The 27,836-nt window shown below is 42.2% G+C and overlaps 1 protein-coding gene across 2 annotated transcripts in view; it reads left to right on the forward strand.

The window, feature by feature from the left end:
- Positions 1-938: 938 nt before the first annotated feature.
- PIGK (phosphatidylinositol glycan anchor biosynthesis class K) overlaps positions 939-27,836 on the forward strand; it is a 115,600-nt gene continuing 88,702 nt past the window's right edge. The window contains exons 1-8 of one of the 2 annotated variants that reach the window (XM_030572084.1): positions 939-1,083; positions 5,619-5,672; positions 9,180-9,271; positions 16,399-16,534; positions 17,979-18,090; positions 18,693-18,789; positions 19,240-19,357; positions 21,115-21,225. In XM_030572084.1, the coding sequence (XP_030427944.1) occupies positions 988-1,083; positions 5,619-5,672; positions 9,180-9,271; positions 16,399-16,534; positions 17,979-18,090; positions 18,693-18,789; positions 19,240-19,357; positions 21,115-21,225 (816 nt within the window). In that variant the 5' untranslated portion in view covers positions 939-987. The remainder of the gene's footprint in view (positions 1,084-5,618; positions 5,673-9,179; positions 9,272-16,398; positions 16,535-17,978; positions 18,091-18,692; positions 18,790-19,239; positions 19,358-21,114; positions 21,226-27,836) is intronic. The other variant, XM_030572083.1, reaches the window with a different exon arrangement.

Genomic DNA, 27,836 nt, shown 5'->3' on the forward strand with positions numbered 1-27,836 from the left:
GCGGTTATGGCACTCATCTAGGAGATGGGAGACCTTAAATTCAGATCTCTTCTCCACCTCTGGCAGAAGGGGGAAGTGAACTTAGCTTTCCTCACACTGTGGGTGACTGCGCTGACCCAGAAGGCTGTTAGAGTGGCACTTTCTCCCTTTTTCCTGAAAAAGGACTGACCTGGTTTAACTCCAGAAGAGAGTGGTTGGGATCTCAAATGAATATAGGCACCTAAATCCCTTTGAAAGGAGGAAGTGAGGCAGCCCCCTTTTCTTCAGCATTTCCTACTGGCTAATTTAGGCAGCTCTCTGCTCAGTTTGCTGGCTTTTGTGAATCCCATGTTTAGGCACCTCACTCTCTTCCCACGCATTGAATAGGGAGCTTAGGTGCCTACAATTTAGGGCTGTAAATTTCACTAGGTGGGTGCCAGGGCACCTAAACGTTAAGTGTAGCAACACTGATAATTGCAGTGCTTAAATCCCCCTTGTGAATCCCACCCCACAAGAATGGCATTTCCTAATTCTTGAGGGCTTCACTCTGCAATCACATTGTTTGTAGCATGTGTGTAACACACCACACGTACAGTGAGTGTTTACAGGAGCTTTCCATTATACTCTTGTTTCGCTATCTTGGGTCTCTACATGCGTGTTCATTCTTCCCCCAGGAACTATTTATTTCGTGTTACCTAGTGGCTAGGAGCCCTAATCTTAGACCGGGTCCCCAGTGCCACTATCTGTATTTACCCGGGATACGTTTTTCCCGCCACGGCTACCCGCGAGGGAGAGCCGATACAGACGGCCGAGGAGCCGGGAGGAGCGGACCCTACCGCGGTACCTCAGCGCGCCCAGGAACAGACCAAGGCAGCAAGCGGCTCCGCCGCAGCCACGGGGAGGCGGGGCGATGGGAGCACGGAGGCTCGCCCAGGCGGCCCGGAGCTGCTTTACGGCGGGGTTGGGGACGCGTCCTCCCTTCCTCTTCCTGTTGTGAAGCCGGGTGCTATGGCCGCTGCCCTGCCTGCTCCCCGCTGGCTCCTGGCAGGCGCCGCCGCCCTGCTCTGGGCGTGCTGCGGGTCGGCAGCTACTGATGGGATCCAGGTAGGGGAGCGCGCTGGGCTGCCCAGCACCGCCCCTGGCCCCATGCGGGTGACTCGAGCGCCAGGCCCGGAGGCTGCGTCCGTGGACCTGCCCCTGCATCGACTCCACGCACTGGGGTGGCTGCCGTGCTGGGGAGGGATAAGCCTGTGCAGCCCCCACTGCAGCGTTGGGGGAGAGGCCATAACGCTGCCCACCTCTTCCTCTCCTCCGTGTGTGTAAAGTTCTGCCGAACCCCATCAGATCTGCTGCCTGCTTTCTGCGAGGCTGGAGCGTCTGATTTATTTGAGATTCTCTGTTCCTTGCTCTAAAATTCCTTTTAAACCTCTAGATACCTTGAGCTGCCCTCAACCCCTTCTAGCCCAAGCACTGAAGTATAATCCCCGGTGGTCTTGTTTTTCAGTACACCGCTACCCCAGTATAACGCGGGTTCACGTACAAGATGGTAAAGCTCTGCCATTTTGCTCTGAGCAGTATGTTAAGGGTGCTAGGCCGGGGCTGAGCAGTTTGATGAAGGGCTGAGGGGTTTGGGGGCAGTTGGGGTCCCCCCCTGGGTCTGGGGGAGAGGAGCTGTGGGACAGCACTTTTGGGGGCTCTGCAGTCCCATAGGGGCCTGGGGGATTAGCAGGGGGCTAGGAGCAGCCTGCTCTGCTTCCCTTGCCCGGGTCCCAGCCGAGTCGCTTGGAGAGGGGACTTGGGGGATGGGATTCCCCCCGCATTCACCGCGGCTTGGAGATGGCGGAGTGAAGCGGGCTGGGGCTGCGTCGCTCTGCTTTCCGCCGCAGGGTAGTGTGGAGAGGTTGGGGAAAGGACGCTCTCTGCACTCACCTGCGGCGGGAAGCAGAGCAACACAGCCCCAGTCCGCTCCACTCCGCTATCTCCCAGCCGCGGCGCTCCACTTCCCATCGCAGGTGAGTGCGGGGAGGTTGGGGAAAGGACGCCCCCACGGACTCACCTACGGTAGGAAGCGGAGCACTACGGCTGGGAGCTGGTGGAGTGGAGTGGGTGTCATAAACAGATAGCTAAGGGTTAATGTCTCTTTCACCTGGAAAGGGGTAACAAACAACACCTGACGAGAGGACCAATCAGGAAACAAGACTTTTTCAAATCTGGGTGGAGGGAAGTTTTGGGTGTGAGTCCTTTATTCTTGGTCTGTTCTCTTTCTCGGCTCTGAGAGTGACCACAGGAATCTCCAGGCTTTCTAATCTTCTGTTTCCAAGTTGTAAGTACAAGGATAGTAAGACAATAGGTTTATATTGCTTTTTTTTTTGTATTTACATGTGTAGTTGCTGGAGTGTATTCTTTTTGGATAAGGCTGTTTATTCATTTTTTCTTTTAAGCAATTGACCCTGTATATTGTCACCTTGATACAGAGACCCATTTATGTCCTTTTTCATTCTTTTTATATAAAGCTTTCTTTTTAAGACCTGTTTGAGTGTTTTTCACTGGTTAAGGCTAAGAAACGAAGGGAGGGGGAAAATCTCTTTGTGTTAGATTTACTAAGCCTGACTTTGCATACCCTCTGGGTGAGGGGGGAGAGAGATTAGATCTCTCGGTACTTGTGTTTCAAGGGCTTGAAGCAGGGAGTATCCTAGGGTCCCCAGGGCGGGGAAATCTGGGAGGAGGTAAAGAAGGTGGAATCCCTTTGTTTAGATTCACGGAGCTTGAATCTGTATATCCAGGAACCTAGGGAGGGAACACCTGGAGGAGAGGAGGGGGAAGGGAAATGGTTTATTCCCCTTTGTTGTGAGACTCAAGGAATCTGAGTCTTGGGGTCCCCCAGGGAAGGTTTTGGGGAGACCAGAGTGAGCCAGACACTGGAATCTTCTGGCTGGTGGCAGCGATATCAGATCTAAGCTGGTAATTAAGCTTTGGGGGTCTCATGCTAGCTTCTCATGTTCTGAACTCTAAGGTTCAGATCTGAGTAGGAGAGTTATGACAGTGGGCTGGGGCCGGGTTGCTCCGCTTCCGCTGGTGAGTGCGTGTGTGGAGGGGAAATCCCTTCCCCAACCTCCCCGCGCTCACCAGTGGTGGGAAGCAGAGCAGCCCAGCCCCAGCCAGCTCCCAACCATGGCGCTCCACTTCCCGCCGGGCAGGTGAGTGCAGGACCTTCCCCAGCCGCCTCCCAGTGACACACCTGGTGCCAGGGAAAGGAAAGTGGAGTGGACTGGGGCCATGTCGCTCCAGTTCTCACCGCAGGTGAGTGTGAGGGGGGCATCCTTTCCCAAATCTCCGCACAGATAACCGGGGGCAAGAAGTGGAGCGCCATGGTTGGGAGGTGGCGGAGTGGAGCGGGTTGGGGCCAGGCTGCTCCGCTTCCCGCTGCTGCCTGTGAGTGCCTGGGGGTGTGTGCGCGGGGGTGGTGGATAGGGGTCGGAGCAGTCAGGGGACAGGGAGCAGGGGGGTTGGGTGGGGACCCAGGGGTGATTAGGGATGGGGGTCTCTGGAGGGAGTAGTCAAGAAACGGGGAGGCCAAAGCAAGTTTGATATAACGGGGTCTCATCTATAACGTGGTGAGATTTTGTGTCTCCCGAGGGCCGCGTTATATTGGGGTGGAGGTGTATTTGCTTTCGTCTCCTATACCTGAGCTTGGAAATCCTCCTGGTTGACAAACTCTCACAGTATAAATACATGTATTTATGTAAATGTACATGTTAAGCATATAAAAAATGGAAATAACTAATTCTAAAGAACTAAAGGGCACCAAATGAAATTAATAGGCAGCAGGTTTAAAACAAATGAAAGGAAGTATTTCTTCACACATAGCACAGTCAACTTGTGGAACTCTTTGCCAGAGGATGTGTTGAAGGCCAAATTCTATAACAGGGTTCAAAATGGAACTAGATAAATTCATGGCAGATAGGTCCATCAGTGGCTATTAGCCAGAATGGGCAGGGATGGTGTCCCTAGCCTCTGTTTGCCAGAAGCTGAGAATGAGTGACGGGATGGATCACTTGATAATAACCTGTCTGTTCATTCCCTCTGGGGCAGCCTGGCATTGGCCACGGCCTGAAAAAAGGATACTGGGCTAGACAGACCTTTTGTCTGACCCAGTATGGCTGTTCTTATATGCACTATGTCTTGTTTAAACTGCGTAATAATTATAAACTACTAGTTAAGCTGCATCCAAATTAATTTTCAGATTCGTTCGCATGCACCAATTCTCTTTGAATAGGAATATAATATTGGGAGGTGGTGGGTTGTGGGTTTTTTGTTTGTTTGTTTGTTTTTTTGATCCTTTTGAGTTATTTGCCAGTTGGGGTTCTCAGTTTCCAGTAAACTGTTCTTGTTTGGTTAAACATACAGGAATAATATTGTTCACTTTTGTGATCAGTCCAGATATATTATGGTCAATTTGTGTATTTCTTGCATGTGAATTTTTCAGAGCTTCATGTTTTTATAAACTGAAGGAGTTAATCAAATATTGTCCCATGGTCAGGAATCATTAGTTTTTGCCTTTTTCATATTTCAGTAATTATACCTTTTTACATACTGCTCACTTTAAATCCAGATACGATGTTTATAGTCTAATATGAATCCCATATTGACATTTTGATAAAGTAGAAAACTTCACTGTCAAATGATTTCGATAATGCACAGTTAACAAGATTAATAAAATGTGACAAAATAGCTAATGGAAATAAGATCAAGTATTTTAAATACACAAATTTTAGAACCTTATAAAGTTACCATTCAGAGCTGCAAAGAAGAGCTCTGTGTAGCTCAAAAGTTTCTCGTTCAGCTACAGAAGTTCGTTCACCCACCTTGTTGCTCTAATATTCTGTGATCAACACAGCATAATCCTATTTTCATTGTTTATTAATCATTGTACTTGTGTTTCTGTGTTAGAAGGTCCAACATAATCTGGTCTTTAAAGCTGATTTAAATGTGTGGGGTCTTTTATTTTCCTATCTGGTATTCTATAAGGGAGTGAGGATAGTGAAAGGAAAAACTTCTCTAAGGCTCTTCACTTTAAGGAAGGATTGAGGGCTGCAATGCTTTAAGGAAGCATTTCATCTGTTCCTGTTTAACACCTGATTAGAGACTTGTAAATGGAAAGATTCTGGGATTTTAATCTTTCCCAGATATTGCCCTCTTGGACAGAGTGCAATGTTTCTTTTTCATTACATTTCTCCCTATCCTAGTTTGCTGCTTCTCTCTTTCCATCACCACCACCACTCTGAAGTTCACTGGTTTTGTTTTCATTGCCAGCCAAGTGTTTCTTAATGTGATACCAAGCTTTGATACGGAGTTTGTGAGAGAACCAGATTACCTGTCTGATTTTAACGAGGACAGAATAGCCCCAACAGAATATAGAATGCATCCTTTTCTCAGGCATCAGGAGGGGTATTATAAACCAGAATAAGTCATGTTTTCTATTTAGCTGGTTTAAGGTTTTAATTGCATATGACATTAACATTTTATATTTTGTAGAACCAACCAACCCCCTCACTCCCCCCCCCCAAAGTGTTGTATTGTAGTTTTTTTCCTAAGTTTTTTTTCTACACACATGTTCCAATATTGTTTGTCTCTTGCAGGACCAAGCAGAACATTTTTTTAGAAGTGGGCATACAAATAACTGGGCAGTTTTGGTAAGCATTTTGTATTCGATCTTAAATAAAACACTGGTCCTGCAGTTGTTGCATGCTGGTGCCATCTCAGTCTGCCGATGTGCAGAAAGTTGCAAGATCTAGACCTGGAAGTAAGTGGTATGACTTGGAGTTATCCCTGCCAGTTTGCTATACTACATTACCATTATCTCTTCTGCATAACTTAATTACAAGCATCCAGAACATTAATGCACATCTGAAGTATTTATAAAATTAAAGTTACAATTAGAATGAAAACAAATGATTATGCTGTATATTATTACAGCTATGTTATTGTTTTTTAAACATTTGCTTGGTTAGGAAGGTACAACATCTTCCTAATTTTTTTGTTTGTTATGAAACTCGCTAACTTCTGACAACAAATTTTCTTCTTTTTTTAATTCTAATCTAAAATACTTAGGATAAGAAATACTGGTCTTAATTTTTTTATCTGGGTAACTTCAGATTGTATGACTCCATCAGTTTTTAATCAGGCTTTCCGAGCATAATGACTAATGATCAGTTCTAAAATATTATGTGAGCAGTCAGACATGACACAGTGTTTTTTTAAGTATTAAAATTTAGCAAAATGAAAGAATTCAAGAAAAGAAAATTGGATAATTGAAATAATAGTAATCATTCTCTGATTCCCTAATGTACAAACTTAAAATTATTAACATTAAATACCTGTTTCTATTTCAATGTTAAAAGCAAGCAGAGAGTTAAAATACAATTTTCTTTGGTCAGAGCAATACACTTGTTACAAACTGATAATAATAAGGGAAGTAGAAAGTTCTTGGTGCTGAAGGTAAAGAGAGACCTGCTTTCTATCCTGGTCTTTGCCGCTAATTTCCTGTGTGACCCTGAGGAAGTTGCTTGTGGCCAGACTGTATTCCTTGCTCTCCCAAATGGCCCAGAAATTTAGGCTCTGGCCTCATGCCATCTGTGCCTCATTTTCTCCATTTATAAAATAGGAGTGATAACAGCACTTGTGAGGTATAAAATAAATGAATTAAAGTACTTAGAGATTCACAAAAGAAAAATGCCATAGAAGTCGAGACTATTAATACTATTTTGTTTTTATCTAAGTCTTTGTACTGTGCTTGTCACTGACAACTATATAAACAAAACTCAAGAGCTTGATATTCAAAAGCCTATTTAACAATCTGCTCTATTTTGCCTAAATAGAAAATCAACTTAAAATCATCTCTTCAAAAAATGCTCCTTTAATTGATCATCTCCTATCTCAAATACTCCTTTTTGAAGATTTTTTTTTAAGCTAAATATTTTGCATCCTGGCTAGTGTATTTTGTTAAGCTGTACTTATTGCAGGATCTTATTCAATTGAGGCTGGGCAGTTTTTTCCATCTGCTCATAGAATATTTTGAATATTAGGGTTGAAAGGGACCTCAGAAGGTCATCTAGTCCAATCCCCTGCTTAAAGCAGGACCAACTCCCAGCCAAGGCTTTCTGAGAGCTGTTCTAATAGTTTTAACCCAACAAATGTCTCTTGTGTTGGTCAGCTTCCAAGGACACTTACTGCTGTGCTAAATAGCAGCTGCTCTCACTGGTTGTTCTGGAGGCAGCTTGAGCCTGGTTAGAAGCTACAGCCTTAGTTCACAGTTCAGAAAGGGCCTGGCGTCATAATTCAACAAAGCAATTAAATGTGCTTAACTTTAAGTAGGTTTGGTAAAATGTTGCATGACCTGGTCCTCTCTTGTGGGTTGTTACAAGTAGGCAAAGTCCTGACACAAGTGACACAGGCATGAGCTAGGTAAATAACAGAACATATGTTTTATTACTGGAACAGGTTACAGAAGCAGTTCTCCTGCTGGTGATAGTACTGACACCCAAAACCCTGCACCTTCCCCTCCCCCTCCTCTCAGTATTATGTCCTGGGTCCTCCTCTGGGAGGAGCCACACCCTTTTGGGGCTGTTGTCAGATGTGTAATGGACACAGACCCAGCCAGCATAGTAACTCTATTATAATGGTAAAAGCTTTTAAGTGACCTCGGAGCCTAACTCGCAGTCAAGGGGAATTGTCTGCCTAACTCCATTACGCCCCTTTAAAAAGCCTTGCTTTAAAAACCAGCTTGGCGGGACAGGAATCTCCCAGGAAGCTGAGGAAGGCAAGAGGTAGGGGTCTTATGATTCTCACTGAAAATTAAGTTAATTTTTCATGAGCCAGGTTCAGAGTAAAAAGGATACAAAGCAAAACTTTTAAACTGGTGTCTCCATCTAGTCAACTTTTAAAAACAAATCGTAGGTACTATACCTGCCCCAGATCTTCCCCTGCTCCTTCTGTGTGGCTGTACAGTCCTGTTTTCTTCTATTTTAAAATGTCTTTATCTTTCCTCTTCTGATCAAAAGAGCCAAAACAAACAAAACAAACCTGGCTATGAAGGCAATGAGGAGTCTGGTGGCATGGCTCCATGCATCTGGAAAAGTGGGTTTTTACCCACAAAAGCTTAAGCCCAAATAAAGGTAGTCTTTAAGGTGCCACCAGACTTCTCGTTGTTTTTGTGGATACAGATTAACATGGCTTCCCCTCTGATACTTGTCTATAAAGGGAAAACTGCCAGTGACTGTACAGAAAATGCTATGGGATGCACAGAGGAAGTATAGTTCTTTTTTTCTAATCTGAGTTGTGTTAAATTGAGGTGTAATTTGTAAAAATGGTAAGTGAAATATCTTCAGACAGAAATTATTTTTTTAAAGTTTTTTAAGCCTATGATTTATGATTTTTGTTTCAGTTCTCATACCTCTGTTACAGAGGATTGCAGGACTGAGCTCGCTTACAGGTTTTAATATTGCTCTGTACATCTGAAAGATTCTTTCTATCTATCATAGTATCTAGGCCATGAGTATTCATATTTAGTCATTGTCTGTTTGAAGGCCATATAATACAATTATTGCTTCTTAATCAGTTTCTGAAAGTTACTTCTGACACTCTTCTTGTAGTTACTTGTTTACTTGTATTTAAACAAACTGACACATTGGTTGGAAATGGTCTCCCGTACTGGAATTTGAACATTCCTACACTGTTTGAGAGTTTATAGTCAAACTCTGTGGGTGGGGCCCAACTCTAATGTTGTTATAGTTGACTCCCTAAAAACCAGACATCCTCAGCAAAAGTTTCCTTCTTTCTACATGTGGACCTTGTGTTCATTTGCTTACACTTTACCACAACAGGGCAATCTTAGAAATGGATAAGGCATTAAATAATCTAGGTAATCCACTTGCAGTACTGGATTATTCCCTATGGTACTTTTTTTTTTTTTTATTAGTACTTTATCCAGTTTTAAATGAAAGTTTTCTCCATGGCTCAGTACGTTAACATTTATTTTCAAAATATGAAAAAACATTGATTTCTTGCAGTTGCTTGGCACTGATTGCCGGCTGACAAGTTTTTTGGCATCTCAGCAGTCAATATCCACTGATGCATATACTAATTCAGAATGCATTTCTTACATCTTCTAATATGCATTTATTTCTTTTTAACTCTTAAAGGTGTGTACATCTCGCTTCTGGTTTAACTACCGTCATGTGGCAAATACGCTTTCAGTTTACAGAAGTGTCAAGAGACTAGGCATTCCTGATAGGTAAGAGAATCTTGAAGAGAACAATTGTTTAAACTTGGATATTAAAGGAAAAGTTCCGTCTCGTCTTCTAAAACAGGATTAAAATGCTGGTCTCTTCCTTTCATAAGCAAGTGAAAGGTAAAGAGCATAGACTTAATTACGTTAACTTACTGAAAATTGGAACAATATTATTTCAAAGGAAAATGAAGAAAAATGTACCATGATGCTTCCAAACAGAAACGGAGAATTAGATGAAATGATGTGACACTCACCAATCACTAAATTGCCCTGCTAATTAATTTGGTGAATGCACAATGTGAGAAAATTGGTAAAATGTATTCAGAATTGATAGTGCAACTCTTTGACATGTACCTGTTACTGTATTGCAACTTCATGTCTAACATAACTAATGCCTTTTTAATATGCCTTTTGATTAGAGAACACTTCAATTAATGAGCAAGACTAAATACAATATGAGTACAGTGCTTCAGCTAAATCAAGGGCGCACAATTAGAATAAGGACCTCTAAATAACTGGTGTCTAACAAAGAAGCTCCTGCATGTCACAAGCTATATTAAAAAAAAGACATTTTGTCTGGGAGTTTCAAAGGAGCCAGAAGCCTTTTCTGCATGCACAAATTGTACTGCTTTAACTGCACCAGGATAGTGAAAAATGACACAAATTCCATAGTGTGGATGCAATTATACCAGTATGAAGGTTTTGTATGGGAAGGGGAATAAGCAATAAGGCATCTTTATTCTGGTATAACTGCATCCACACCCGGCTTGTACTGGTATAACTGTTTTGGTAAATAGTTACCTTTGTACAAAAACTGTGCAGACCCATCCTAAGAGTGAGCTGCCCAAATACCACTGGATGTCAGTAGGAACTAGGTACCTAACTCCTTTGGCAATTCCATTTTTATGTTATTTTTATGATTAACATTTTTATTTTATGTCAGAATGAAAAAACTAGGAGGATCTTTACCATGGCCGATGCTGAAAAGGAAGCAGTTGTTTCATCATGAAAAAGCCAATATCACATTAAGTTAATAGCTCCCTATCTCATTAAAGTAATACCATGGTGAGACTAATGCTGAGATCTATATTTCCTTTATAACACCAGCAACTGTAGTGTTCTCTAAGAGCTCAGCCCAGGGTATCACGGGAATTGCTAATGTGTGAGGTGTGGAGGGAGGTATTCAGTGAGTATTCAGTAATGCCTTCTCATACTTTTTGGCCTTGTTTTTGTTTTGAATTTTAACCTGCTGATTGCTCTGTGATCTGTGGGCTACTGTTAAAATGCTGTAAGCTTAATCTTTCATTTATGAGCATTCTTTTTTCACTCAGCTCTCTATGTTTAAAAATTGTGTTATGTTTTTATTTGCGTTGTCTTGTGTCCAAACTGTGTTTGTGTTAATAAGCTCAAATTAGCCAAGGCCCACAGCATTGATGAGAGCTATTGGGGACTTGGCAATACACACTTCTTTGAGGTAGATAGGAGCATTGAAAGACTGAGCAGACCAGTCTTTCCTGTTTTGGTTGGATTTATATGCTAAGGTCTTAGATTTTGTTTTAAAAAGCTCTGACTTTATATTGGCTCCTACCAGAACTTTTGTTCCCAAGGGACAGTGAGGACCAGATCCCCAGAGGGTGTAAGGTGCTGTAGCTCCAGATCTGACCCTATCTTATTAAACTACACAGTCTGAATAAAATAACATGCATGCAATAACTGTTCTGGATGGGGTAGAACCAGGGCACTAATGTCATTAGAGACTAATGTCTTGCTCATCTAAGGGCTTGTCTACATCAGAAAGTTGCAGCGCTGGTGAGGGAGTTACAGCGCTGCAACTTTGAGAGTGTCCACATCTGCAGGGCATCACCAGCGCTGCAACTCCCTGTTTGCAGCGCTGGCCGTACTCCCGTTTTGTCTCGGGTGTAGAGGATCCAGCGCTGGTGATCCAGCGCTGGTAATGCAATGTAGACACTCACCAGCGCTTTTCTTGACCTCCGTGGAAGGAGGAAGCCTCTGGTAATCAAGCTGGTTTCCTTTCCCGGTTTGCTCTCTCGGTCCCGGAGCCAGCCAGCAAACCGCGGGGAAGGAGACCTGCTTGCTCGGGGTTCCGGGACCGAGAGAGCAAACCGGGAATGCCGCGGTTTGCTCTCTCGGTCCCGGAACCCCGAGCAAGCAGGTCTCCTTCCCCGCGGTTTGCTGGCTGGCTCCGGGACCGAGAGAGCAAACCGCGGCGTTCCCGGTTTGCTCTCTCGGTCCCGGAACCCCGAGCAAGCAGGTCTCCTTCCCCGCGGTTTGCTGGCTGGCTCCGGGACCGAGAGAGCAAACCGCGGCGTTCCCGGTTTGCTCTCTCGGTCCCGGAACCCCGAGCAAGCAGGTCTCCTTCCCCGCGGTTTGCTGGCTGGCTCCGGGACCGAGAGAGCAAACCGCGGCGAAGCTGGTTTCCTTTCCCGGTTTGCTCTCTCGGTCCCGGAACCCCCCTTGAAGCCGCCCAACAGCGCTGCAGTGTGGCCACATCTAACACCACTTGCAGCGCTGGTTGCTGTAAGTGTGGCCACTCTGCAGCGCTGGCCCTATACAGCTGTACTAATACAGCTGTAACAACCAGCGCTGCAAAATTTTAGATGTAGACATGGCCTAAGACTGTCTTCACTGACACACACACAAAAAAAAAGGTTTTAGAAATGGCAAGATAACTAACAGACATTAGCTGTCCTGCTGTAAAAACCTAATAAAAACAGAACACTGTATTTTCGTGTGTGTGTGTGAGTGAGAGAGAGAGAGAGGCAGGCCTTGGCTACACTGGCACTTTACAGCGCTGCAACTTTCGCGCTCAGGGGTGTGAAAAAACACCCCCCTGAGCGCTGCAAGTTACAGCGCTGCAAAGCGTTGGTGTAATCAGTGCCGCAGCGCTGAGAGCGCGGCTCCCAGCGCTGCAAGCTACACCCATAGAGGATGTGGTTTATGTGCAGCGCTGGGAGAGCTCTCTCCCAGCGCTAGCGCTCTGACCACACTCACACTTCAAAGTGCTGCCGCGGCAGCGCTCCTGCTGCGCTGCCGCGGCAGCGCTTTGAAATTTCAAGTGTAGCCATACCCAGAGAGAGAGAAGCGGAGTGGTATAGCACTGACCTTGCCTGGCAACCTCATGGTAACAATGGCATGTGTCTTGTCTTTGCTTAGGATTTTATAGTGATATAATTATTGCGTGTTAGTGACAGCTTTGTGTCAGTAAAGACACAGCCTAAGTTTGGGGTTTTATTTGTGGTGTTGGGAAGGAGGTGAACTGAGACCTTGCTCAAGTGGTGATATGTTGTCATTTGCCTCAAGTGTCCCTAATAAGAAGTCTGCTCAAGCTCTGTCCTGTACCTGCATGGCTGTGCACATTATGGGTTGGTGTGTAAGTTGGGGTAAATCTATGCTATTTATGTACTGTTTATATTTCCAGGACTAAATCTTTCATGCCCTGCCTATTGACTATGTGTAATTTTTCCCAGCTTATGGGTAGGATTCTGCTGTCACCGACTCAAGTGACAAAATGCTCATTGACTTGTGTGGATACAATACTGATCACTAGACACACAACCTCACTGAAAGGAAAATAAGTTTTTGCTTGTCAAAACTATGTCGAGACAGCCTGAGATTAATTGCTTTGCTGTTTCTGTTTGGCAAGATGAAGGTCAAGACTACGCTACAGACATCTGCCAGCACAGCTGACATCAGGGATGTCAGGAGGTCTGATCCTTAATCAACATAGCTGTAATATCAGAAGACCCTAGCATAGATGCAACTAGACCAACAGAGCTCAGCATTTTAAACAGTATAGCTTGTTTTGCTCCCTGGAGTATTTTAACTGCATTGATATAGCTGAGTCTACACTAGGAACACATTGGTGGTACAGTACATTGGTATTCCTATATTGGTAAAGTGATTTTAGTGTAGCCAGACGAGCTAAACTGGCTTGAGTGAACAAGTATTTTCAGTACATCAGAGGAAGCCAACGTTCTTAATGTCAGTTGAAAGTCACTGCTGGGAAAAGAAGAAGAGAATCCCAGGTGTTTGACTGCCCACAGCCTGACTGTTTGAGAAACTTTTTTATACCTTGCCTGTATTTTGTATCAAGACAGGCTGTTTGAGTACAGTTATAGTAGGAGTATGTCTCGTGCTGGATAGAGCTGTCTAGGTGCCCTTAACTTCTTGCCATGTGCATGTCTGGTATTCAGCCTCACCTGTGCCTGTTTTAGTTTAAGTGCACTTAAACCTGACAGTGTGTTGACACGTGGAGTCAATGCTCTAAGCTTGCAATCTTTATATATGTGCTTCCCAACAGAACGGTGGATAAGATATTCTCCTTTTTGAGTGGGTGCTGAGGGGTGTTTAAGCTGCTGACTGAACTGACCTTGGAGGCATGGATTTCCCCTTGTGTTCCTTACATCTCTTGTTTAATTTTTCTTTTTTTTAATGTAGGTTTCTGTCTTCCCTTCAGGCTGCAACAGACCCAGTGGACTGTTTAGTTTAAAAATATTACTTTTGTTTTTAGTTTTAAATAATATTCACAGAGTTCTATACTTCATTTTGCGTAGGAGTGCGGATGTGGGTTCTCCTTGTGGAATATCTGTGGTCCTAAGTGAATTTCAGAGATTATTATTGGTACAGACCGTGAGTGAATTGCAATCCTGCATTGTGCTTTTCAACAATGTCATTGTCCCCACAGCCCCCATTAAAGCTCACATCTGTGGAAAGCAGCAGATTTCTTCCCTTTTTATCATCTTACTTTGCAAAAGCTTTGTGAGGGGAAAATAATTCTTGTTTTACTGTTGCCTTGTCCTCTCGCCTTCCTGTTGTTTCACCCAGTTGTCTTCTCATAAACCTAAAATGTCAGCTGTCTAGGTCAGGTTCTCTGTAGTTCTTGTTTGCCCAATGCCAACTACAATGGAGACCATGGCTGAGGATCCCAGACACCACTGTAATACATATAACATGGCAGAGGAGTACTGATTTGTTAAGCCCCTCTGAGAAGTAGAAGGGAAGAAACTGAAGAGAAATGGGATGAGAGAGCCCCAAAGGCAACAAGGGGCAAAGTAGAACCAAGCAGCTTTATGCAGAATGCTCTTCTTAGAAGCAGGAGAAAACACCATAAGTAAAAACAATGGAAACGATGCTCCTTTTAGCATTAACTCCTACTGCATGTTTTCTCTTCCCAAAAGAGGTACAGGTGAGCCTGGAATGGTTGATGGTAACATGAGCTATTGGAAAGCTGTTCAGCCAGGTAAAAGGATAGCTCCTGAGATGAGCATAGAGGTTGTGTCTCTTTGCGGGACTGGAGCTTGTCTTTCCCATGAACATTGTAGGGCTTGGAAGGTGCCGTGTCAGCAGCCCCTCAGATATCTCCTTTCTCTATGCCCATAGGAACTTTCATAGGCCTACTGTCCTACTTGTGTTGATTTTGCTGTAGGATGTCATGTTACGCTCCAGACTGTTTTATTTGCGTAGAATAGCTTTGTTTTATCCTGAGTTGAGTTGTATTAATATTTAATCAAGTCTAATAATAATAAGGGAAAATGTTCACCAGGGCAGTACTTGTGCTAGTAGGAGGAAAGCTTCTTTGTGAGTAATACTTCCTCCTGGAATACTTGTCCTCATGCTTCTTCATATTCTGAGGAGAAATTGCTGTGGCCAAGGGGTTGTGCATGAAGAGAAAAAAAAAGTAGTCTGCTGATGCTCAGAGCAATCCTTAGGTGTTAATAACAGTGAGTGTATTAATAGCCTCATAGGGCTTAACAGTTGGGTCTTGAGTACTTGGAACTAGACACTGAGGACTCCCTCCTCCCTCTCCCCCCAAGAGCTTTCCAGTGGTTAGGGTACTGAGCTGGGAGTCAGGAGACCTGAGCTCTGTTTTGAGCTCTGCTGTGTGACCTCGCACAAGTTACTTTACTTCCTTGGTCTTCAGTTTCCCCCATCTCTAAAACGGGGATAATGTGATTTCCTTTCAGATAGATAGATGAAAAGCTATATGAGAGCTAAGTGTTATTAGTACACTTTCTCTTTCACAAATGTTCAACAGGAATGAATTTCATTCCTGCCAATGTATAGCTTAAGCAATTGGGATTTGTGTGGGGAACTAAGTAGTGATTTTATGGTCCACTCTCTCAACTTATTACCCTTTTTGCTAGGCAGCCAGGCCCTGCTCCCTCTCAAACCAGAGAGAGCCTCTGAACTCCTGGCTGCCTTGACCTTTATAGGGCCAGCTGGGTCTGTTTGGGGCGTGGCCACAGCTGAGGCTGTTTCCCCAACCAGCCCAGCTTTTCTCCTCCCACAGCCCTCCTCCAGGGCTGTTTTAAACCCCTCAGGGCAGCAGTGGGTGTCCACCCTGCTACAGTATGTAATTATTCATTTTGTCTGTCTTGGTGATGGAGCATCATGCTATCTTCAAGAACATTGCACAAGGTGGTGGAGCTAATTGGTTTCATAACAGCCTCAACTCAGAATTCCCTTGTTTTTGAGACTGAGGCCTTGTGTACTTGCAGTTTTGTGCACTGATTTTTAAATAAATCTGTCATGTGCAAGGCCCACACCCTCTTTATATCAGTGCCGTTTAAAACCTACTTCTTCAAGGCCTGCACAAAGGCTTTATAATAGGGGTTGGAAAAAACACTAGTGAGCCATCTTCATCTTTTTTCCACTGTGACCCACCTTCTGTTTGAGTTTTTAAGCTCTTTGAAGCAGCAGCCATCCATTTTTGTGAAGTACTGTATGACATTGAGCACGTTGTTAGTGCTAAACAAATAATACCATTACTGTAACAAACAAAAAGCTTAATGTGGTAATGTTGTGATGGTGACAGAGTTCTCTGGGGAAATAAGATACTACCTAAGTAACTCTTACTTATACTCCAGGCAATTTTCTAAATGCTATAGACTCTTGTTTTAATAATGAGTAGAGCCCTGCGTGGATACAAAATTTGTATCTTCAGCCGATCTCTGATCAGTAAGCATAGTCTGCAGATATAAAGCAGATATCTGCAAATTTGCAGGGCTCTCATAATGGGTCATGCTTGTTGGCTACATTATTTGCAACTTTCCTTTTGTTTATTGTATTAAAATAGAATATATGAGATTGTGTTATTTTGTTTTTCCCAGTCACATTGTCCTGATGCTGGCAGATGATATGGCATGTAATCCCAGGAATCCCAAGCCAGCAACTGTGTTTAGTCACAAAAACATGGAGTTAAATGTTTACGGAGATGATGTGGAAGTGGACTATAGAAGCTATGAGGTAACAATGCTTTGTCCATCTAACCAGATTTTTCTGTAGTGTTGTTTCAAAGCCTGATCCAAAGTCCATTGAAGTCAGTAGTAGCCTTTCCGTACATTTCCCTGGATTATGGATCAGACCCTTAGTCTCAATTGATATATATAATACTAAGAAAATTTTTACTGAATTTCAGAACTTGTTACAACTTTGTACGTCTTTTTATAACTAATTAGAATTTATTATTACACATTGTTATTGGCTATTGTAAAGAAAACATTAATTCCTACGGCTGTTGTTGTTGTTATGAGTTACGGTTAGGAGATTGTGAGGCTTTCCAGCTATATTAACAATATAAAACTGTTACTGGGTTTTTCCATTTTGTTGAAGTAGTATAGATTGTATGACTGATTAAACGGCTAACACTTTCATAAGCTTTGACGCTAAGCAGGTGTGTGTTTGCACATTGCAGGTTCAACATCTTTTTTTAAATATTTGGTTTGTTTTTTTTTCAAATAAAACATGTCTTTTCTGTAAGTAACCCAATTCTAACCACTTTATAACAGCTAGTTATATCTGCAGCACTTTACCACGTTCTTGTTTTCAGAAAACACTTCTTGCTGCAAATTCTTTTTCTAAGTCTTTACTGGATTGACTTTAATTAGACTTCAGTTACAGATTTTAATTAGTACCACATAGTAAAATGATTTATAAAACAAATACGTATATTTTACAGGAACAAATTAAACCCTGTACCATATTTGCCTATTAGAGTATACAGAAGATGTCATGTTCTCTGATTTTTAATGTCCTGAGAACATAAAGTGCATGTTGAAAGGTTATAGTAACAAAAAAAAAACCTAGCTGTCATGAGTCTGAATTTTGTTGGTAACAGTTTTGGGTGTTGTAAATCTGCATTCAGAACAAATAGTTCTAATGTTTAATCAAATCTTTTATGATCACTGTCCAGATGGACTACATCTGATCTTTTAGATGTTCGTGCCACAGGAATCTTTTCTTTGCCTGAGTTGCACAGAGAATTTAAGCCTTAGAGTATTTATTAACATTTTTCCATGGTAACACATACTAATGTTGCAGCGTTTTGTGAATGCATAAGTAGTATTAACTGAATAAAGATATACACTACAGTGTGACAGGTGTTCAAATCAATGAAGATGTATTAAAAGACTAGAATGGTCATAGAAGTGTGTTTGATGAAATAGTTTTCAAATATAGTAAACCAACAGGCTGATTTTAATGGGGCTATTAAAAAAACAGTGATTGGTGAGCAGTAGCACAGTAAAACCTTGAAGAGAAGAAATCTGGTAGTGCAATTTATACCATCTATTGCTGGACCTATTTATATATAGTGCATAGTTTGTCTTTTTATTTTGTGGAGCCACGTCTAGTAGTGGTCAATAGATATCCCTTATGATAGTTAGAAATTACTTAATTTCCATGTTTGTAGGTTACTGTGGAGAATTTCTTGCGTGTGTTAACAGGAAGAATCCCACCAAGCACACCTCGATCCAAGCGCCTACTTTCTGATGACAGAAGCAATATTCTAATATATATGACAGGTAATTACAGGAATTTATTGGTTTTGTTGCACAGTAAGAGAGTGAAATCTCATGAGGATGCTAAATAATGCTGAAAAATTAGTAAAACAAGTACACAGTAATCATGGAGTCACATTAGTTTGAGCAAAACATCCATTATTATTAACATTAAAAACAATCCATGCAAAAAGTTCTGATAACAAAGATTGTTTCATCAGTTAAAAATCTGGGTTTCACACTTGTATTCCACAACCCTGGGCATATGGTCTAGAGAGCCCAATTTGTAATGACTCTGGAAGTTATAAAAATCATTACCATGTGAAGAGGTTTTGCATAAATAGTAATCAAGGAAGCATCTTTAAAGCAGTGTCTATTAATTTATGAATGAATAGATGTATTCCAGGTTAAACATACATGTATACACTTACGCAAGGTGTTCCGGGACGCTTGCGTAAGTTGGGGAGCGTCTGTAAGGTCCTCATTACCCTGGTATTGTCTTGTCGTCCCACACCAGCGAGGGGAGAGATTGCATTTAAGCTGTTTCTGTTGGCTTTTGGCAACCATGTTTTGTATATATTGTACTTCTATCTTTAACGAACATGCTTATTTACCTTTTCTACAAGGTCATGGTGGAAATGGTTTCTTGAAGTTTCAGGATTCTGAAGAAATCACTAATGTAGAACTTGCTGATGCCTTTGAACAAATGTGGCAGAAAAGAAGGTAAAAATTTATTACTTAGCTATTAAATGCAGTATGTCACCAACAGGTGTAAAACTTGGGTTGTAGCCTTTCATTCCTCCATTTAATTCTTGTCAAAACAGCACACTCTTCTAGTGAAGATGTCGAAATTAATAATTATTTTTATTCTGAATGTGGTTTAAAAACGAAAAAAATTACCGCTACCACAGCAGTGATATTAAATAGCTGTTGTCCCTGAGGTTGCATGAAGCTCTCCTTTCCAGAGGAGAAGGAAATCTATTATAATCTTCAGCCACTCAAATGAGTTACAGCTGTTGAGCCAAGGTATGTGCTTCTTACTAATTATAAGGTTTCTGAAATGTTCAGCCAGTTGGAGCTCTATTAAATATCTTGCTAACTATGCAGTGAAATGAATGAATGAAAACATAGTCTACAGAATGCCAGATGTGAAAGCTGTTTTATTTCTTTCAGATACAACGAATTGCTGTTTATTATTGATACCTGTCAAGGAGCATCCATGTATGAACGATTTTATTCTCCAAATATAATGGCCTTAGCTAGTAGCCAAGTAGGAGAAGATTCACTTTCAGTAAGTATGAGCTAAGGTTAGAGTTCCTATGGGTATGGGTATTCGGAGGTAGGGTTAGGATTCCTATGGATAGAGCTTTTCACCCTTGAGTCAGGGTTTCTATGGGTCAGGTACTTCGAGCTAGGGTTAGGGTTCCTATGGGTAGGGCTCCCTGCCCTAAGGGTTAGGGTTTCTGTAGGTATAACTCCCCACCAGAGGCTTAGGGTTCCCATCGGTAGGGTAGTTGGAGGTAGGGCAAAGGGGGTATTTTCAAAAGTGCCGAAAGGATTTGGCTCACACGTCCCATTTAACTTTCAGTGGCAGTTGTGCTACTACATTTTTCTGGCACTTCTGAAAATCTCCCCCTTAACTGTTTAACAACATAAAGGGTGTTTAGCCTCTAAAGCAGGGACGAGCAAACTTTTTGGCCTGAGGGTCACAGCGGGTTTCCGAAATTGTATGGAGGACTGTTTAGGGGAGGCACAGCCTCCCCAAGCAGCCAAGTGTGGCCCGGCCCCTGCTCCCTATCTGACCCTGCCCCCCACTTCTCGCCCCCTGACAGCCCCTCCCCTGGGACTCCTGCCCCATACACCCCCTCGCTCCCTGTCTCCTGACCACCCCCAGACCCTCCACCCCTGACTGCCCTCCGCCGCCCCATCCAACCCTTTCCCCTCGTTCCTGGCTGCCCCTCCGTGACCCCTGTCCCCATTCAACTGCCTTGTTCCCGCCCTCTGACCGCCCTGACCTCTATCCACACCCCCCGCCCCCTGACCACCACCCTGAACTCCCCTACCCTCTATCCAACCTCCCCTGCTCCCTGCCCCCTTACCGCAGCAGAGGAGGGGCTTGGGGGCTAGACTCCTGGGCCAGGAAGACAGGGGTCAGGCAGGAGGGTCCTGCAGACCAGATGTGGCCCGTGAGCCATAGTTTGCCCACCTCTGCTTTAAAGCATCATTCATGTAATGTTGATGTACTTTACACATTGTTCCGTTGTGCTGTCCGAAAGTGTGGGGATGTCAGTTGCCCACTAGGCTAATGTACACCCCTAATTTGATTTTCAGTAAGTCTTACAATTCAAACATAAAATAATGAATTAAAAAAATGTAATGATAAATACATTGCAGAAAAAAGGTAACAATAGAAATAGAAAATGTGATTTATAGTACAGTGGGTAGCGCACTTGAAGAGAGGGACATTAGTTGTCATCTTCCTACGCTTGCAAGCTTCCTCTTTCTAACTTTAGGCTATGGCCTCGTATGACAGCCACGGTTTGTGAAACCATTCTATTCTGTAGTTGTTTGATTTTTAAAGGTAGTGAGCACCATAGCCTCCATAGGTGTTCAACATCTCTGAAAATCAGGCTCTACTCATGTGCTTACTGAAACTGGTAATGACCTCCTGGAGCCACACAGGATTATCTCTCTCTCTCCCCCCCACCCTCTCCCCCCTTCTCATGCTCAAGAGGCCATAGTGGGAGGATCCTACCGGAGTTCTGCACAGGTGAATAATGGAGGAGTCGGCTCCCTGCAACTAGGCAAAGACAGGGCTAGTCAGAAATGAGTCTAAAAAGAGGAAGATGATAACATGCAATATACAGATTCATTTACACAGTCTGTTGGTTTTTTTGATGGTTAGTAATCTTTTTTTTGCATACTTCTGATAATTTGACTAATAGTGAAAAGAATTCATAGGTTTGACACTTGCATGGTCCTGTTTTGCTCTGTTCTCATCAGATTTTTGCTATGGAATACTCTAAGTATGTATATTTTGTTTTTAAGCATCAGCCTGATCTTGGGATTGGAGTTCACCTTATGGATAGATACACATTTTATGTCTTGGAGTTCTTGGAAGAAATTCACCCAGCCAGCCAGACCAATATGAATGACCTAGTAAGTAGTATACTGTATTCAGTAGTTTGCTAACTACTCCTGTGTTCTCACAACTGGTCCATTTTAGCAATGGGAACTTCACAAAGTTTTTTGTTCTCCTGCATATCAAGAGGATATTTTTAAAAATGTTTTTGTTGTTGTTTATTCAGTAAAATCATTTATATATTGACATTTTGAAGACTTGAGTCCACAGTTTTAAAATTGTGTTTTTGCTTAATTAGGAAACAATTAAATTAAAACAACCTGGTTATTTTACTGAAAAATGTCACTTGTGTGTGTTATCTCTGCATCCTGTGGAACCGATCCATTTGCATGGTACCTAGAGTCATGGACTACAATCACTTTGCACATATGAAAAGGCAGTCGTTGGCATTTGCTGGAGGAAATTTGTCTGTTGGAATCCTGATCTTGCACTCAGAACCCATGAGTAGAGCCCCATTGACTACAGTGCTTCGCCACGTAGGTGCAGGGGTCAGCCTGTGCAAATCCAGTTACAAGTCTGGGGCTTTATTTGTTCTTGGGCAAGTATTATAATTGCCACTTACGATCCAACAAAAATTGTCTTGAAGTTTAATGACAGTGGCCTTTGCACAGTTACATATGTTCCATCGTGGATACCATGAATTGAAAAAGCAACTACATTTCAGTAGCATTCTTAGCCCGTTGGCCTTGAACAGGTCAAACGTTCCTTTTTTTCATCGCAATGCATTATGCTTTTGTAGCTTGTTGCTGTAAATTCTGTCATACTGTTGTCAGAGACTTAAGAGCCAGCATTGACCACACACATTAAATCTCCATTTCAGTAAAAGGAGCAGCTGTTCAAACATTTTATGTCAATGTCTGTGGAGACTGGTGTCAGCCTTGCTGCTAGATGAGGTGTAGTAGATTTCACACAAAGCAGCCCACAGTGGCAGATTTTGTGTTGACATAGAATTGATTCAGTGTCTAATATGCCAACATTTTACTACCAAGAGTACGAAAATCCATTTCATTACATCATATTCTAATTTATGATGGGATTTGGAGAATTTTAGAACAAAACTGATGTCACAAGGATTAAGTAGCTTTTCTGTTGATTTATGTACATATTTAAAAAAAAACATTATTTGAGTGAATTTGGCTGGAACACGCAATCTGGAGTCAAGGGAATTAATTGTCTTATAAAAAGAAACAGTACCAGAAATTCAGCAGGAGTTTGAAGTGTATAAATAGCCATCTGGAAAATGGTGTGAACTGGTTCAGCTAATTAGAAATGTTAATGCAGATCTTGTTGATGACATAGCAAGTCTGTAAATCCTCTATCATTTCCATCGCTTTAATAACTTGTAAAAATGTTGACAACCACAAAATAACAGAAAAGTCCTGTGTATTCCTTATTTTTAATTATAATTGTATTGGTTTTTCAGTGGCCAAATTCAGAGTATTCAGCAATAAATTGAAATAGTACAGCAAACCCTGTAGTAGCATATTATACCCAAATACTATTTGAGGGATAAGGAGACTTGCATCACTGACCCCCGCATCCCGTCCCCCCCCCCCAAAAAAGAAAGAAAACACAAATGTATGCCACGATTTGCAATCAGAATACACTGTATTATATTGAGACAATGTGTGAATGAACTTCAGGGAATCTGACTTCCAGTTGCAGAAGTCAAATCCCACCATGCTTTCATCCTGAGGGATCCCTAAGGGCCATAACTCTAAACCCTGATAAAATAATCAGCTCATGTTTTTGAGAAATTTAAAGGGAATACTTTGGTCAGTTACTGAATTGCACTGCAGGGTACCTGCTTAAAGAAGAACAAATTCCTTGTCCAGGCCTGATTTTAAAAATTAGCACTATATAAATTCAGTATAAATAGATTAAAAACTGGTTAACAGACAGATCTCTGTAAGTCAAAAGTAATTGTAGATGGGGAATCATCATCCAAATGGTGTGATGTTAGTGAGGTCCCCAGGAATCTATTCTTGGCCCAATGTAATTCAGTATTTTTGTCTAATCTGGAAGAAAACAAAAAATCATTGCTAGTAAAGTTTAGATGACGATCAAATTGCTGGAGTGACAAATGACAGATCCATTTTACCAGATCAGTATGTATCTAAGTGATTTGTGTTTAAATATGGGTTTTTACTACAGCCAAATATAAGGGCAAATACCTAGAAACAAGACATTTAGGTCACTTACAGGATAGAGGACTGTACTCTGGAAAGCTGGTGACTCCGCAAAAGGCTTGGGGTCGTGGTGGTTAATCAGTGAATGTGAGCGCCCAATGCAATGCTGTGATTAAGAGGGCTGATATGATTTTTGGCTATATAATCAAGAAACCATCAAGTAGAAATAGCAGGGCAGCATAGGTGAGACAATTACTAGAATAATGTGTCTCGGTCTGGTCTTACACTTCTAAAAGGATGCTGAAAAATTGAAAAGGGTCAGAAAAGAGCTTTACAAGAATGATGACTTGAGGTCTGGAAAACTAGCTTGCCGTGAAAGGCTTAGGAAGATCAATCCGTTTATCCTATTAAGTTCAGAAGTGACTTGATTACAGTCCATAAGTACCTAAGTGATGAGAAGATTTCTGATGGTTAACGGACTTTAATCTATATAGGAGTAGACCTTGGCAGCATAATAACCAGGGCTTGCCTCCCAGAGAAGGTTTCAGTCTGTAACCTTTCTCTTAAAAAGCCGCAAGTCCACCCCCACAACATCAGTGTGTGCCTGCTTCAGCTTCTGGCCCATATGGCCTAATAGCACATACGGAGCTTTGCATTCCAAACTTCACCTTTGCTCTCTGCAGGCCTGGCTCCAATAGGTATATTGTCTTCCCAGGCACCTTCTGGACAGACGTACGGATTTGTGTAGCAGCATAAGTGCTTTGGTCTCTTGGTTGGCGGTTGGATCCCCACAATGTGTGAAAGGAATTCTGTTTTTATCCCCAGAACTGATTGACTCTGGTAACAGATGCATCTCTTAAAGTTTGAGGATCCCATCTTGGTCAACTCTGGAGGCAAGCTCTTTAGTCGTCTCTGGAAATTTCACTCCACATAAATGTGTTTGTGCTCTAGATTATTCTTTGGGCCTGTGAGATATTTGTCCACCATCAAGAATCAAGTGATAGCAGTTCTTACAGACAAAACCACTGCCATGTTATATCTGAACAAGCAGGGGAAGTGCAAGATAGCCTCACTTGTGCCTGGGGGGATCCTCCTGTGGAATTTATGCATTCATCACAATGCTTCCCTGAAGGCTTTTCACCTTCCGGGAACGAGAGTGGTCAGTCAGTCAGGAAGGACGCTCTCCATCAGATTTTTCCCTGCTGGCGGTACGCAGCAATAGACTTTTTCATGACCAACCTGAACAAGAGGTGCACGAGCTTTTGCTCCAAGGTGGGCTTCAGTCTGGGTTCCATCACAGATGCTTTTCTTCTTCCGTAATCCAGTCATCTCCTATATGCATTCCCTCCAGTTCTTCTCATTCAGAGGTACTCAGGAATCTGAAAAGAGACAAAGCAACATTAATCCTTATTGCATCAGCATGTGCAAGACAGTATTGGTTCATGGACCTATATCAGCTTTCCGTCTAGGCACCAATAATTCTACCACTAGTTGAGGATCTTCTGTCCCAGAACTAAGGCAAGTCTCTGTATTCCAACCTCCAATCTCTTTACCTTGGATGATCTCTGCTTGAATTTTCATGAGAAATTGTGCTCCTCAGAGGTTCAAACCTTTTTGGTGAGCAGCTGAAAAGAATTCACTAGACCCACATATGCAGCAAAGAGATTTTCGATTTGAGCACAATCTCAACATTTATGACCCTCACACACCAGTTACACATGTGCTGGACTATCTGTTGCACCTGAAATCATCAGGCCTTTCCGTTATTTCCATGAGAGTTTGCCTGGCTTCCTTTTCTGCACAACATCCACCAGTAGGTGGGTTTTACGCTTTTTCTCACCTGCTCATTTCCTGGTTCTTGAAACACCTACTTAACATTTATCCTCCTGTGCCTGATCCTTTACTGGTCTGGAATCTCAGTCTAGTCCTCTCCAAACTTATAGCACCACTCTATTTGAGTCTATGGAAACAACCTCACTTTTGTTGTTGTTGTCTATGAAGAGTGCTTTTCTGGTGGCAATCACTTCTGCTAGAACCATTTCAGAACTTCAAGCTCTCCTGGCTTATCCTCCTTTCATGGTTTTTCCATAAAGACAAGGTTTCCCTTAGGCAACCTCACAAGGTAGTGTCCACTTTCCACCTAAATCAAACTATTTATTTGCCAGTGATTTTTTTCTGAAACCTCATGCTTCTAAAGCTGGCAAACTACTTTACACATTGGATGTTCGTTGAGCTTTGGCCTGGATCTCCCAGGCTTTGATAGCCTGTGATGAGAGAGTTAAGGGTCAATCAATGTCAGCTCAGCAAATCTCACACTGGATTTTTACTATATTAAGCTCTGCTATGATCTTACTAAAATCTCTCCTCCATTGAGAATAGTGGCTCACTCCACTAGGGCTCAGCCCACTTCATCAGCCTTTCTGAGCAATGTTCCAGTAGCTGGTATCTGTAAGGCAGCAACATGATCATCTGCATATACTTTGTCCTTTTATTATGCCATTACTCAAGTCTCTTGAAATGATGCCGACTTTTGCAAGCTGGGGTTATAGCCTCTATTCAGTTTATCTGAAGTCCCCCTGCTTGTAAGGGAACTGCTGATGAGTTACTTGGAGTGGAATATATACATGCACAGTCACTCAAAGGGGAAAAAATGGTTACTTACCTGTAGAATACCTGTTGTTCTTTGAGGTGTGTTGTGGACATACACATTCCACAACTCTCCCACCTTCCATGCTACCTTTGAAATTATATACAGCAATGTTAAGGAACAGAGGGGAAGATGGTGGCACGAGGCGAGCGGGGCACATGTGCTGCCTAGTGGTACTGGTGACAAAAGTCTCTGACTCAAGTACTTTGTGTGCACAGGTACCTGCAGCAGAATGTATATGTGCACAACGCATCTCAGAGAACAATGGTTACTGTACAAGTAAGTAATCCTTTTTGTTTTTCCCCTGCAAGTTCTCTGGTTCCAGTAACCTCCTAGGCAGACCGTCAGAATAAATCCCTTGCCTTGTGCAAGAGGCAATGGTTGTCATTTTGTGCTTTATGTAGCAAGCAGTTTAAATGGGATCAAGTTTATCCAACTTTTCCTTTTAGTTTCTATTACCTTTATAAAGATAATAATTGGAGAGGTGTATACAGTACCTAATTTTATGATAGGGCAAATATGCATTACTTACATACAATAGGTGAGCATATTAGTAGATTGCTCCTGTCTCCTCCAATAAGATATTTTTTTAAAATTAGCTATACAAACAATCTATATAGAAGAGAGTGCTAAAAGCTCTCCATTTTAAGGTATCGGATATTCTAGTATGTATCATTGCTTAATAGTGTAATTGTTATCTTTCTGAAATGAATATTCCAGATTTTCAAGGATTTTTATCATGTTTCCTCTCAGAAGGATTAAATCCTATTAGTTTTTGTTCTGAAAATGGCCAAAATTGCTTGCTGAAAGCCATATACTACACCTAATGGATCTGAACTGTCAAACAGGTACTTGGCTTCTATTAACAAATCTAAGGAATCTGATATATATATATACGATCCATCATAAGTAGTAACTCACTTCTGCAGCATCCGCAGATCGTTGCTCCTTAATCATTTTCCTTGTAGTTGTAAATGTTGCTTTTGTGATAGTAAAGGTCTTTTTTAAAACCTTTAACTGATAACATCTTTCTCTCCAAAGGCTGAATATAAAATGGGAAAGAGGAAAAACCTGGGTCATATGTCTATATTTAATTTCATTCTTAGTCTCTGGATTCTTCTTATTTAGAAGAAAAAAAATCCAAATTAAATGGCATTTATTCAAGAGCATTTATGTTGGTTACAATTTTTAAGGAATATGTGACTTTATCAGTTTGAACTCAGGAGGAAAACACAGTGGCAGCAATCTGTTGGAAAAGCTTTCTGCTTATACCAGAAGAAATTCAGGTTATGAGTACTTTGTTTATAGCATAGTTCTGTGTGATTATAGAACATCTAAAATTTATTAGGCAGGATCATTTCAAAATAGTGACTAAATGAACAGTCTCCTGGTTTTGGGTATGGGTATGGGTATTTGGATGGAGATATTCGTGCCTTGCGAAGAATCCAGTTTTGATTGTCAGATTAATTGCTGTTGTATTGGCCTGTCTGATCTGAACTGGTAGACTGTTGGTGGCTCTGACTTCCATGTGCTGTTTTTCAAAGGAATTGTATCCTGTTATTCATAGTGTGTAATCTTTTAGGAAGCAGTACAACAACTTCAAGATGTTCCTATACCCTATGATATTCAGAGCAGCCATTTTTCTTAAAACACCTCTCTCTCAGACCCACCTGAGCTCTTGGCACCATAATGTTGCAGAGAATAAGGTCTTCCTGCTTGCTGTGCTCTACTCCGCCCATTTCCCAACCCTCCTACCCACCTGCATGGCTTGGGGATGTAGTGGCTCTGCAGACTCTGTCCTCTGACACTGCTACCTGTGCTGCATGTTACTGGAGCAGAAAGGGGAACCTTG

This window comes from Gopherus evgoodei, chromosome 8 (genome assembly GCF_007399415.2).
Source record: "Gopherus evgoodei ecotype Sinaloan lineage chromosome 8, rGopEvg1_v1.p, whole genome shotgun sequence".
Classification (NCBI taxonomy): domain Eukaryota; kingdom Metazoa; phylum Chordata; order Testudines; family Testudinidae; genus Gopherus; species Gopherus evgoodei.